Here is a 12,071-nt window from a genome sequence, read left to right as displayed (position 1 = left end):
TTGGGGTCGAACCAATACAACTTTGTGATCAATCATATCGAGGTCTCTTGCGAAAATGCCTTCTGTGATAGAAGTACTGTGGTGCCTAATGGGGATTGCATTCTCGAGGTGCATTTGGGCAAACTCTACGTAACCTTCAAGAACAGGGGAGAGCCTCAGAGAGACCAGCACTGCAAGACAACACTGGATCATACTTCGTGAGTGGGTGCGTAACTAAATGCCTCGTATGTTTCGCCAAGCAATGGTTTCTTGTCCAGCCTTGTCCAGCCTTGCTCACTGTTGTTGCGCAGCATTATCATCGCCTCAGTGAAAACACCAGGTAGGCAAGTTCGAACAAGAAGAGAAAAAAAAGAACAAAGAGTTAGGCGGGAAGTTCTAGTGTAGCCCCCCTCGGATCATGGACATATTCCTCTTTAGGTCACTATCTCGCTATACCTAGATCCGAGTTAAGGGCCCCTTCCCACCAAACCACAAACCATGGAGAGAGGAATCCTAACCTATGCCAGCTTGCACCAACATAGATCTATAGCAAGTCTCGTGTTGTGTCAAATTGTTGAACAAAAATTGCTGAATCAAATATTTCTAGTACAGCCAGAAGGGTACGAAATAAGGGCCAATGGCACCCTCGACGGCCCTCTATGCTTCACTGGAGGTGGGTCATTGGCATTCACTGAAGGCACCCATCAGAATTCTGCACAAGAATTCTCTGAGATCAAGAGTCCCCCGTAGTTTAGCCCTCTGACACCAGTTCGATCGACAGCAGAGCTCAGTCGACGATGGGGGTCTATCTCTTCACAGGTAGATTGCTTGAAAGCAAGGTTGGGGAAGCTGATAAGATGACGATATCTCATTGATGATGAACGATTAGAGCATAACTTATTGCTCTCCACTACAGGCTCAGTGCTGCAGGCTCCTTGATCGAGATGGTAATGTCGCTTCGCCCAAGTAGCAAATATTTTATGTAATGGATGAGGTTGAAGTCGATAATGGAGCTATGGATATAGGATCTCGTATGATCTCCAAATCTTGGGTGGAGTGATAAATACGAGCAACTACTGGATATCTTTTCCATCACGTAGTGACCTCCAATTCCTAATGCCCATGCGAACCCAAGGCTGTTGTACAAGTCGAACGTTATCTTTCATTCCGATCTTCTAGAGGCTTTGAGAGCAAATATCACCCTCGAAGGCCTTGAAGGGTTTCCTACGAGAGTGGGGTCCGCGTTGGTGGCAAGCTCAAAGCCGTCTCGTCGCAACACTCCAAACGATGAAGCTCTCGCCTTCAACCAGACAGCGAGATCTCGCAATACTGTCCTCGATCCTTCGCATCTCGAATCCAGTATGCTCAAACTGTGCTGCGTCAAAAAGTCACGACCGGTCACCGCGACCGTCGTCCCATCGAGCCTTTTCAGTCCTCAATCGGCCACCTCCAAACTACCCAGGCCATGTTCCTCTGACCGGCGTCGAGCGAGTCGGGCTTGCAGTTGGCAGTGCAATCACGTCCCTTCTCAACCCATATCGGCACGACATGGTTGCCGCACTAGGTGAAGCCACGGCACAACCCTTCTTCATCTCGTGGCTACGAAAGAGAATGCTCTCCGACCCGACGGGAAGGCGAATTCTTCGAGACAGACCACGCATCACATCGAAGACTATGTCGTTGGAATTTCTCCGAAAACTGCCAGAAAACACTGTAGGGAGGACATATGCCGCATGGCTAGACCGCGAGGGCGTCACGCCTGATACAAGAGACGCAGTGCGCTACATTGATGACGAGGAGGAAGCGTATGTTATGCAACGCTACCGCGAGTGTCACGACTTCTACCACGCTGTGACAGGTTTGCCGGTCTGGGTCGAAGGGGAATTGGGATTGAAAGCGTTCGAGTTTGCCAACACTGGACTACCAATGACGGGCCTCAGCCTTGCGGCCATCATCCGACTCAAACCCTCCGAACGCCAGAGGATGCTCCAGATCTTCCTGCCTTGGGCATTTGCCAATGGCTGGCGCAGCAAGGACCTGATCAATGTGTACTGGGAAGAAGAGCTCGAAACTGATGTCGCTGAGCTGCGAAAGAGGCTGGGTATCGAGCAACCGCCGGACCTGAGGCTAATTCGGAGGAAACTGAGAGATGAGAGGCGTGCCGCGAAGGAGGCTGCAGAAGTGAAAACGGCTCCATCATAGAATATATAGTAAGACATGTACGGTATTTGGCACCGTGATTAGGGGTATCATATGCAAATTTCCCAAGCTTTTTTGTCTCGTGTCAAGATTCGTTCAATAGGTCGTCAAGATCATCATCGTCCCATCCGCCTCTTCTTACGACCTTCACACTCTCCATGGACTGGCCCGATTGTTTCTCGTGCTCTGATAGACTAGCCAGCATCTCCTTCAGTTGGTCTTCTGTGACCTTCGAGCGAAGCTGGCCTGATCGCGCCAGCATGATGAGTCTGTTCTCAACATCCGTTGCTCGTGATTCCTTGACCATGCGAATTCTACCGAGACGGTCTGCGGCCTCAGGCTCGAGGATTTGGTTGAGTATTGACGATCGTGCTTCGGATTCTTGTTTTCTGCAGGAGTCAGTGGTGGCGCATGGATACTAGCAGCCAACTCACCTCCTTTGTTCGTCGTCTTCGCCGCCGCCAGCATCGCCTGATCCACTTCTGCCCCCTTGCTGCTTGAGCTGAGCAAGTCGGGCAGCTCTAATCTGTGCTAGTGAGTCAAGGGATCAATTTCCACATGATTCTGCATCTCCCAACATACCTGAGCAAGTTCGTCGTCTGCCATGATGGTGGTCAAAGAGTGGCGCGTGTGAAGAAAGCAGGGTCACAACTTGGGTGTAGCAAAAGTGCCGCGGGGCAAAGAAATGGAGAGCGCAGTTTGCGTCCGTGAGGAGAGTGATGATGAGTGGCAGATTATGACGCCGATTGCAAGGCCCCGTGTACGAGTTGCTGAACTAGTCGTTTAACCGTTAAGCGAGAGTGCTTCCACCGTTCTCTTTCCGGAGTTACAATCGACGTTCCATTCAAGATCCTTTTACAAGCCGCCACTGTTGTCTGTGTATTACAGCACTTATGATTTGCTTTTCGACGTGATAACCGCATCCAGAAAGGCTGCCTTCGTCCTACGCAGGTCCTCTTGAGGCGGGACAGCTACGAAGCACCAGCGCTTACAAGGTACCATGCATGACATGACAGGTGCATGAGACCCGTCCTACTTTGACACCTGATCGCATTTTTTCCCTTGAGAGAGCCCTCCAGATGAATGCTTGGGTATATCATGGCAGTCTCCTAGGAGCACCCGGAGTGCCGACACACTCGCGGTCCATATCTCTTGGTCCTGCACTCAATTCTACGCCGCGCGATAAAGTCTCCAAGGCGAAGTCAACCTCGAGCCTTCGCACAATGGCTACCGTCGAACAGTCACCTCCCGAAAACCCTCATGGAACTTCTCCCGAGACCTCGTTCAGGACTCTTGCAGACCCAAGGACTGCAAGCACAACCGATCTGTCGAGATCGGACTCTGCTTCCTCCAAACATCCCGATCTCAACAGCGAAGTCGCCGCCTTGAGTGACAAGTTGATAAGTGCCATCAACCACCAAACCACTCTGGACGATACTCTAGCGCAGACAAGACAAGAACTAGAAGCGTCGAGGGAGAGAATTTCCAAACTCGAAGCAGAAGCAAGAGCATACGAAGAGAAACTTGCGCGCGGAGAATTGGTGCCGAGGGAGACAGTGGATGAGCGGAACAATAAACTTTTTGCTGAGTTGGCAGAGGAGAAGAAACAAAAAGCAATCATTCAACAGGAAAAGCGAGGGATTGAATCAGAATTGGAGACCCTGACGGCATCGCTTTTCGATGAAGCCAACAAAATGGTCGCCTCCGCGAACAGAGACAGGGAAGTCGTTGAGAAGAAGAACCAGCAACTTCGAGATCAGATCAAGGATGGGGAGGCGGTCATTGCATCCCAGACCGAGCAACTAACAGAGCTCAAAACACTGATGCAACAAATTGGGCCCAGTCCAGATTATCGAAGAGAATTAGAATCACCGAGAGTCTCGTTGGCACCTTCAAGTCCTGGAGGAGCAAAGGAAGACGGCAGTCTCGCGCGTCTGCTCGAGGCAATGAATCTCTCACCAGTCAGCGCAGAGGGAGAAGTGCTGCCCAGTCCATCAACTACGCTGACACACCTGCTCAAGCCGCTGTGTCGAACAGACATCCCGGCATACGAAGACTTCAAAAACCTCGTTCAGACGGCTCATTATCGATCTCATAATCCTTCTCATGCCCCTTCTCGGGCAGGTTCTGGCTCTTATGGCGGTCTTAATGTCATGGGTCTTGGTTCTCTAAGCAATAATTCGAACCCTAATCTCTCTCAACTTTCCCAGCCGGCAACTTCGAAACTCGCAAATTCTCCAAACATCCCTGGATCATTTAGTCCGAACCCAGAAGGGAAAGGGCCGATGGCGTTAAAGGACACGAAGTTTTACAAGCGTATATTGGTCGAGGATATAGAGCCTACTCTGCGCCTTGACCTTTCACCCACGTTATCATGGTTGAACAGACGGAGTATAATCTCAGCACTTGGCGAATCGACGTTGATCGTTGAGCCTATACCAGAGTCCTCCCTTCGGCTGTACGGGCGATACACACCGTGCGCCATATGCGGAGAGAGTCGAAAGGAAAGTCAGAACCCTCGAACCCATGCGATGCGGGTACGTGAAGGCGAGGGTGCGACGAAGTGGTCTATTTGCACGCTTTGCCTGGAAAAGGTTCGTGGCGTTGGCGACCTCGTGGCGTATCTGCGCATGGTGCGTGAAGGTGTAGTCAAAGTGGGTGATAAGAAGGACGAGGAAGATGCATGGGAAGAGCTGGTGAGAATGAGAGAGCGACTCTTCTGGGCTCGAATGGCCGGTGGTGTTGTTCCTGCATTTATACCCACGCCGAAACAGACGCCTATCGATGATGGTAAAATGTCAGAAGCCATGGGTGACAAAAGCGAGAGAATGAGTGAGGAGAGTGACAAACAAGCAAATGGTAGCACTCCACCTCAACAAACGGCCACCGATCACGAAGGCAGTCCTCAGACAACTTCCGATAAGGAGAACGCTGCCGCGACTTCAGACTCGGAATCCGATAAGGTCGCGAGACAGCTCCAAGATGGGCTGGATGGCAGTTTGACAACATTCGATAATATCAAAGATAAGAGAATAGACGTTCACCGAGAGCGCTCGAAGTCGCCCCCTTCTACCCCTTCGCCCTCCCGTGGACATCTCAAACGCGAATCCTCGAGTGGAAGTGGGATCGGCTTTCCCAGGATTAACATTCCAAAGCTGCCGCAAGGATTTTGGGAGTCACAGGTCAATACTTTGCATTAATCATGATCTCTCGGCACGCTTTCAAAAACGTCAAACGTTCGAGGGATGAAAAATTAGAATACTGCCTTGGACAGGCAGGCGGTTTGTACATTATCCACATGGGTCGTTTTCCAGAGACGGTGGCAGTCGAGACTGAGACCACCTTTATATGAACTGAGACGTTCAAGAGCTTTGTCAACCTGCTTTTTGGGGCAGGAAAAGTGCCACTGTTGGTGGCTTGTATATTATCATTGCACTGCCGTTAAAGAACCTTGAAGCATGGCCAGGAAATAACAGAAAGAGGGCTATGATTTACGAGGGGGGCTTTTCTGAGACGGCATTTCAAAGGCTTGTATAATATTGGCCATAGTTTGCATTTACGGCCATCGAAAGAAGTAATGAGGTTGAATGCGTTTATTTATGTTCCTCAGTAAATGTGGCTTGTCTTCGAGTATTGTCATGATCAGTCTACAGCGGCGAACTACAGCCAACAGATTGACTTTTTTCATTTGCTTTCTTTTGAAGACGGCACTCCTGTGTCCTACGGCTTTCGATACAACAGTTCGCCATGCGGAATCACAATCATGCAATCTTCGGTCTCTCCCCACTTCTTCCAGGCCTCGGAGAGGGACCTGATCTCGTCCTCGGTGCTGAAGCCCTCGCGCACCGCGGTGCCCATGAACCCCGGCTGCAAGATGCGGCCGTGCCACGAGAGGCTGAACTGCGTGGCCCTCTGGCCGGCGTAGCGCCACGAGTCCCAGCTCGGAGTGATCTGGTCGGGCGGCGTGAAGCCGGCCTGGCGCGCCCACACGTGCAGGTAACGTCCGGCGTCGGGCTCGCCGCCGTTTGCCCGCGCCACGAGCTGGTACAGCTCGGCCCAGCGCCTGATCTCGGGCGGGGCGGGGTAGAAGACGAAGCCGGCGTAGTCCGCCTCGCGGACGGCGACGATGCCGCCGCCGGGTTTGGCCACGCGGCGCATCTCACGCATGATGCCCACGGGGTCCTTGACGTGTTGGAGGAGTTGGTGGCAGTAGACGACGTCGAACGTGTCGTCGGGGAAGGGGAGATCGTTGCCGTCGACGGTCTGGAAGGACACGTTGTCGAGACCCCTCGAGGCGGCGTAGGAGGAGGCTTGCTCGAGGACGGACGAGACGGCGTCACCTCCTGTGACGCTCCCCTGGGGCACGAGGGCCGCGAGGTCTGCGGTGATGGTGCCCGGCCCACAGCCCAGGTCCAGGATCTTGTGGTTTGGTTTGATGTGCGGGATGAGGAACGCCGCAGAGTCATTCGCCGTGCGGCGGGCGTGATCGTTCACAACCGAGCTGTGGTGGCCATGCGTGTAGGCCGCTTGCTCTTTTTTGGATGTCATTGTGATTTGTACTGTGATGAGGTTTAGAACTCGTGTCAGAAGACGAGGATGGCGGAAAGGGTATGCCGCAAAGAGCTGCCTTGTCTAGATGGACCTAATGGTATTAACCAAGTCTGATTCGAAGAAAAGTGCCCTTTTGAAAACTGTCAGTGCTTCTGGGTGTCTGTTTATACAACTATATAAATATCAAATGATTGTATTGTCGGTTCGAGACCGATATCGGCGACTGGATTGTCACACACTGAGTCTGTAAGGCTCCCCGTATCTTAGTAAAGTGCGGGGTGGAAACATTCAACGAGTAAGAGTGTTTCTTTTACACACTCACAAAGACCTTGCTACCGTTGTACGGATTGCAAGCGACGAGGCGCTTGGAAGGTAGTAATACAAGGGCCGAATAACTTGTGAGGCTGAAGTCCACGCTGGGGAACTAGTTGCTGTGCAGACGTCACTATCGCCCTGTGACCAATGGCAGTACTCGATTTCGCAGCCTTGCGTGAACAGCCTCGGAGTGGACGATCGTCATTTTCACATGCTGTGTTTCCAACCATAAAGTACAACGTATTCTTCTCTGCGACCCTTACTCTGCAGCAATGATCATAAACCAAGAATAATGCGAGACCGCACGTTGGCTCATCATGAACGGCATACTCAGGTGCTTTGGAGAGCTCTGGACACTTCTGAGGTACTGTGTCCTGAGGCTACTGCTCGAACCTTGGATCAAGCCACGAACAACACCAGAGGCAAATACGGCAACCACGTATGATGTCTGGTACTCCTGGCAATATGCATATGATGCGGTGCACGGAGTCGACGATTGGGCCAACGTTGATCGCGATTCAAGCTATGACTGGAAAATTGTTCGGAGTCTGAGAAAGGATCTTGAAAGATGTCGACGACTCGGCGACGATCGTGGTCTCTGCAGTCAGTTGAGAACTCAGAGTTCTCGCAACATGGGTCGCATACTTTCGCCCGCTTTGTATCTCAGATCTCAGGTACAGACCAAGCGACTCATCCACGACTACATTCTGGAAGTGAGGCATTGCATTGCCCACATTGCCAACCAGACGTCAACTGGCAATGTCAGCACCCTGGTCTCGGCACAGGAGAAGCGACAAGTCCTCAGCGACATGAGGACCGCTCTTGGTCGGACGAGTCTGGTCTTGCAAGGCGGTGCGATGATCAGCATGTGCCATTTTGGCGTTGTCAGCGCCTTGTACCAGCAAAAGCTGCTTCCTCAGATCATAATCGGCACGAGCACTGGGGCCCTGGTTGCAGCTCTCATCGGTGCCACCACCAACGAAAACCTTCCTACCGTCCTCGATAGCATGCACATCAACTTGGACTCTTTTGTTCGGGCCGAATTACGTCAGTCTAATGGTCACTTCACTTCTTGGCCGGGCTCATCGTTTCTGGCAACAGCTATGAGACGTTACAGAAGATATCGCACGACAAAGCACCTGTTCGACATCAACGTTCTTAGAGACTGTGCTCGAGATAATCTCGGCGATATCACGTTCGAAGAAGCGTATGCGAAGACTGGCCGGATATTGAATATCACAATAGCCATGTCAGAAGTGGCGGGGACCCCTCAGCTCCTCAACTACATCACGGCCCCTCACGTTCTGTTGTGGTCTGCGGTTACAGCATCCATTGCGACATCGAAGGACATGTATGCTCCCGTGCACCTTCTTTGCAAGAGCGATACTGGTGCCATCAGGACGCATTTCGCCGCCGACTTCTCCGAGAGAGGATGCACCAGACAAGGAACCGCACACCCAGAAGCACCGTTGACGCGGATTGGAGAATTGTTCAATGTCAACCACTTCATCGTTTCGCAGACGAGACCCTATGTCGCTCCATTCGTTCAAATCCAAAAGTTCGCCGACCATCATCAGCCACTGGGAAAGCTGGTGCGTGTGTACATGGACGAACTTCTGCATTGTCTTGAAGTTCTAAACAGCTTCGGCCTCCTCCCGACTTGGCTACAACGGGTGTTGGTTGACGAGGTCGTGCCGAGCTTCGCGTCCTGGTCAAAGATCTCCATCACGCCGGGCCTCAAGCTGTGGGATCTCTTCAGCATATTCGATAATCCTAGTGCAGAAATGCTTCAAGCTTGGAGTGCTCGGGGCGAGAAATGCACATGGCCATATATCTGCGAGCTCAAGTGTCGCTGCGACATCGAGCTGGAGCTGGACGCGGCATACGCAAAGGTGCGCCGACGCTCGACGATACCAACGGCACCGGCGTGATGGCAACGATGATTGGCCTGGTTAGCGATGAAGCTATGGATTGGTTACGAGGACTCCGTACTCCGTACTTTGTACTGGATTTGCGCTGACGCTGCTTTCTACGCGCCGGGCATCGTCGCCTATTCTTTCGCGTATCAAGCGGTGGTGGTGACGCTGCTTGTTGCCGTGTGTGGCGTCAATTGGGGTCGTCGATCGGGGCCAACCAGATGACATCATATCCCCCCATCAACTGGGAAATGGCATGCGTCGTCGTACTGTGTCTGGGTAGATTGAAGAGAACCCTGAATTGATTCCTGTGCCGCCCTCAATTTCAATCCTTTTCAGCTGACTCTGTATTTGTCTTGTTATTCCAGTTCTCTTTTTATGTAAAGAGATGTCTCATACTGCTACCGTCATGTCAAACCCACAGCCAGAGGAGAAAAAGAAGCATCGCAGCCTCGGCCGCCTACTTGGCAAAAGAGACAAGACCCCAGAACGCCCTGACCCTCTTCCTGATTCTGCATACGGGAGCTCAGAAGCCAATAGTGCGGATGGCCCCGTGGCACGAGAAGAAACCCCCGAAGTCGTCTCCGCCGAGAAGAACAGTGAGATAGCCAACATCGATCAGGATCGAAACTTGGCTCTCAGGCCTTCCACCGGCGAGGTCTTTGATGAAGACACGGGCGAAGTGGTGACCGTGGTGACGACCACCACGACAACCACCACTACTACAACCACAAAAGGGGGAAGGAAGCAACAAGATGTACAAAAAGATGTCAAGCGAGAGGTGCAACGCAGTCCAAATCGGCCCATGCTGCAGGAAATGCCTGCGGAACCATCAGGGTTCGAGCCCGGAGCAGCACCACCTACCACGACATCTACAAGCACAGCCCAAGGGGGTCGAGCACCAGCACCAGCACCAGTATCCAATGGACGGTTGTCTGCCGATCTACCTCCCGTGCCAGTCAAAAGTGCCATGCGCAAATCTGGCGAGATGCGTCGAGGCATGCCAGGATCAATGCCTGTCGACGACACACCTGTGAGCCCTGTAGACGGTCATTTCGCAGGACACACAGGTATGACGCCTCCCGAAAGCCCATCGCGGCCCAATTTCAGCTATCCAAAGCGATCCTCTCTAAAGACAATAGACCAGCCAATGAAACATAACCAGAGTACGATCAACGATTTGAAAGCGGCCGCCAAAGGCATTCACGTAAGTCTCTAGGAGGCCCTTCGCCATGAATATTGGGGCTAGTACTGACCTGTTGCGATAGGGTGTAGGAGAAACTCTTCGCGGAACGTTCAGTTCCACTATCGACAAACGCTTCCCGTCGAAGAATGCTGAGAAGGCAGCCGTCAAGAATGCTCGGAACGATGAGATTCTGCAGAAAGGTCGAGCCGAGATGGAAGGCGTCCCAGGTGGATGGCCGGGCTACGAACACAAGCCTGTCGATGCGACCTCTTACCACGAACCCACCACTGTCCCCGTGAATGAGGCACCCAGAACCACCACGCCGCCCGGAAAGGAGTCGAAAGGTATCGGCAAACTTTTCAAGAGAAAGCCAGTGGCTGAACAAGGTATGGAAACAAGGTGAAAACTGGTCGATGTGTGTTGCCCAGCACCTCTCATATCAAAACAAGATACCCACCTCTCCGGTGCTCTATATCACTTCCATGCTGAACTTGTTCGCTGACAACGAATTGATTGACAGACGTGCCGAGTGTTGATGAACCTACTGGCAATCGATCTTCTCGTCGTTTTTATTAGCGATTTGTGTTACAAGCGACCGCAATGGCATGGTATTTTAACAACTTTGTATGACTGAAAGAATGCGGACACGGATCTGGATTCTGGAGATTTGGATGAAATGTGGTTATGAATAATACGATATATATAAAGTCTTGCCATTTGAATCTTGGGCCGAAGACGTTCTTGACTTCCTGTTTCCATCCGGATCTGATTCCTGCAATTACTTTTTCCCTTCTCAACTCATTCCATTGCTACTGCCAGTATTTGTAAGCCGACGCCAATGCTCTTATTTCGGGAACCTTTGTGTTCTTCCTGTAATGCTGCTAGGCCTCGAATAGCCGAAATCCGATGGTTGCCTTTTCGATCAGCAACCTCGGTGGTTCGCGACAACACCATGACGGGAACACCATCTTGTGTACTCGTATGTTCACCCCACGTCCGCCGAGCATCTGGCGTCAAGTTTGAAGCCAATCATACTTCTCATCAAAGAGACAGATGCGTCCGTCGCTTCATTTCTCGTGCTTCCGTTTCCCACGCGAAGCGTTCACGCTTTGTTACGGTAGGTGGAATCCGCCTGAGAATCGAAGACTCCCCCCACGCGCGAGGCTGTGCAGGATGATGGAAGGGAACACCAAAAAATCAGGGCGTTTTCTGCCTGATCAACCGACCTACCCTTTTGCATTTTTGACACTCGGTACACACGTTGCGTGCTCCTTTGTTCACCTCTGACTCGCTCTTGAGAGCTCTCTTCGTTCGGAGTCTGCCGAAATGATGCGAGACCTGATGTCCCATGTGTGTGGCCTTGATTTCGCCCTACTTTTCGACAGTGTATATATGTGTTCAATAGTCAGAGAGCCAACCTGACCCAATTCCTTTCCTATGATCGTTTTCAACCACGAGCCTTCTCCCTGACTTGACTCGACTCGACTCGACTCGCCTTGACCTCAAAGAGAGTCTTTTTAGCAACCACCAAGTGCCAACACCGTATGCCAGCCGGCAGCCTCGACAGCCTCATCGTCTCTCCCGCCGACTTCGAAACGTACAATGGCCACCGACAGGTTCATAGCTTTGAGCTCCCACGCCCATGGGACGACCCGTCCACAACCCCCGTGGACCCCAAAGCCCCGGCTCAAGACATAGTCGACTGGCTCAACCAGCCTTGTCGCCCCAGATCCGAACGTGACCGTGGTACCATGAAAATTGTCCTTTTACAGACCCGCAACCAGTCCACCTCGAAAAAGGCACCGAGTCTGTCCTCACCCCCTCCAGCGTACTTCCCGTACCCTTTGTCATCAGCACATCACAACAACGAAACCCACACTCGGCGCCAAAAGGACGTGGATTTTGTCCTAGACGTCCTCCGAGGC

General features: G+C 52.1%; 6 protein-coding genes across 6 annotated transcripts; 4 read left to right on the top strand and 2 right to left on the bottom strand.

Moving 5' to 3' along the window:
• Window positions 1–1,266: 1,266 nt before the first annotated feature.
• Window positions 1,267–2,181, top strand: PV06_07573 (ubiquinone biosynthesis protein coq4, mitochondrial; the record flags this gene model as incomplete). Its single annotated transcript, XM_016408832.1, has 1 exon — window positions 1,267–2,181. The coding sequence occupies one exon, from the start codon at window positions 1,267–1,269 to the stop codon at window positions 2,179–2,181; it is 915 nt and encodes a 304-aa protein (XP_016260586.1).
• PV06_07572 (uncharacterized protein) lies at window positions 1,854–2,895 on the bottom strand. Its single transcript, XM_016408831.1, has 3 exons — window positions 2,761–2,895; window positions 2,613–2,704; window positions 1,854–2,567 (listed from the first exon to the last, which is right to left on the bottom strand). Exons 1-3 carry the CDS (start codon window positions 2,782–2,784, stop codon window positions 2,264–2,266), a joined length of 420 nt encoding a protein of 139 aa, XP_016260585.1. The 5' UTR covers window positions 2,785–2,895; the 3' UTR covers window positions 1,854–2,263.
• A 112-nt stretch (window positions 2,896–3,007) lies between these two features.
• Window positions 3,008–5,771, top strand: PV06_07571 (uncharacterized protein). The gene has a single exon (XM_016408830.1). It carries the CDS (start codon window positions 3,258–3,260, stop codon window positions 5,376–5,378), a length of 2,121 nt encoding a protein of 706 aa, XP_016260584.1. The 5' UTR covers window positions 3,008–3,257; the 3' UTR covers window positions 5,379–5,771.
• Window positions 5,772–5,898: 127 nt separating this feature from the next.
• Window positions 5,899–7,088, bottom strand: PV06_07570 (uncharacterized protein; the record flags this gene model as incomplete). The annotated part of the gene is made up of 1 exon (XM_016408829.1): window positions 5,899–7,088. The coding sequence occupies exon 1, from the start codon at window positions 6,724–6,726 to the stop codon at window positions 5,899–5,901; it is 828 nt and encodes a 275-aa protein (XP_016260583.1). The 5' UTR covers window positions 6,727–7,088.
• Window positions 7,089–7,301: 213 nt separating this feature from the next.
• PV06_07569 (uncharacterized protein) lies at window positions 7,302–8,975 on the top strand (the record flags this gene model as incomplete). The annotated part of the gene is made up of 1 exon (XM_016408828.1): window positions 7,302–8,975. The coding sequence occupies exon 1, from the start codon at window positions 7,362–7,364 to the stop codon at window positions 8,973–8,975; it is 1,614 nt and encodes a 537-aa protein (XP_016260582.1). The 5' UTR covers window positions 7,302–7,361.
• A 373-nt stretch (window positions 8,976–9,348) lies between these two features.
• On the top strand, window positions 9,349–10,549 carry PV06_07568 (uncharacterized protein; the record flags this gene model as incomplete). The annotated part of the gene is made up of 2 exons (XM_016408827.1): window positions 9,349–10,167; window positions 10,229–10,549. The coding sequence occupies 2 exons, from the start codon at window positions 9,349–9,351 to the stop codon at window positions 10,547–10,549; spliced, it is 1,140 nt and encodes a 379-aa protein (XP_016260581.1).
• Between the last annotated feature and the right edge of the window lie 1,522 nt (window positions 10,550–12,071).

Source organism: Exophiala oligosperma (assembly GCF_000835515.1).
Source record: "Exophiala oligosperma strain CBS 72588 unplaced genomic scaffold supercont1.7, whole genome shotgun sequence".
NCBI lineage: Eukaryota > Fungi > Ascomycota > Eurotiomycetes > Chaetothyriales > Herpotrichiellaceae > Exophiala > Exophiala oligosperma.
The sequence above is the reverse complement of the archived record's forward strand: the minus strand, read 5'-3'. Positions and strand labels throughout refer to the sequence as shown.

Excerpts from the sequence above, each read along its gene's own strand:
- PV06_07572 (XM_016408831.1), bottom strand. The coding sequence starts at position 2,784 with ATGGCAGACGACGAACTTGCTCAG. Across the intron at positions 2,705-2,760 it reads CAGACGACGAACTTGCTCAG|ATTAGAGCTGCCCGACTTGC; the intron begins GTATGTTGGGAG and ends TCACTAGCACAG. Across the intron at positions 2,568-2,612 it reads GAAGACGACGAACAAAGGAG|AAAACAAGAATCCGAAGCAC; the intron begins GTGAGTTGGCTG and ends TGACTCCTGCAG.
- PV06_07571 (XM_016408830.1), top strand. The coding sequence starts at position 3,258 with ATGAATGCTTGGGTATATCATGGCAGTCTCCTAGGAGCACCCGGAGTG.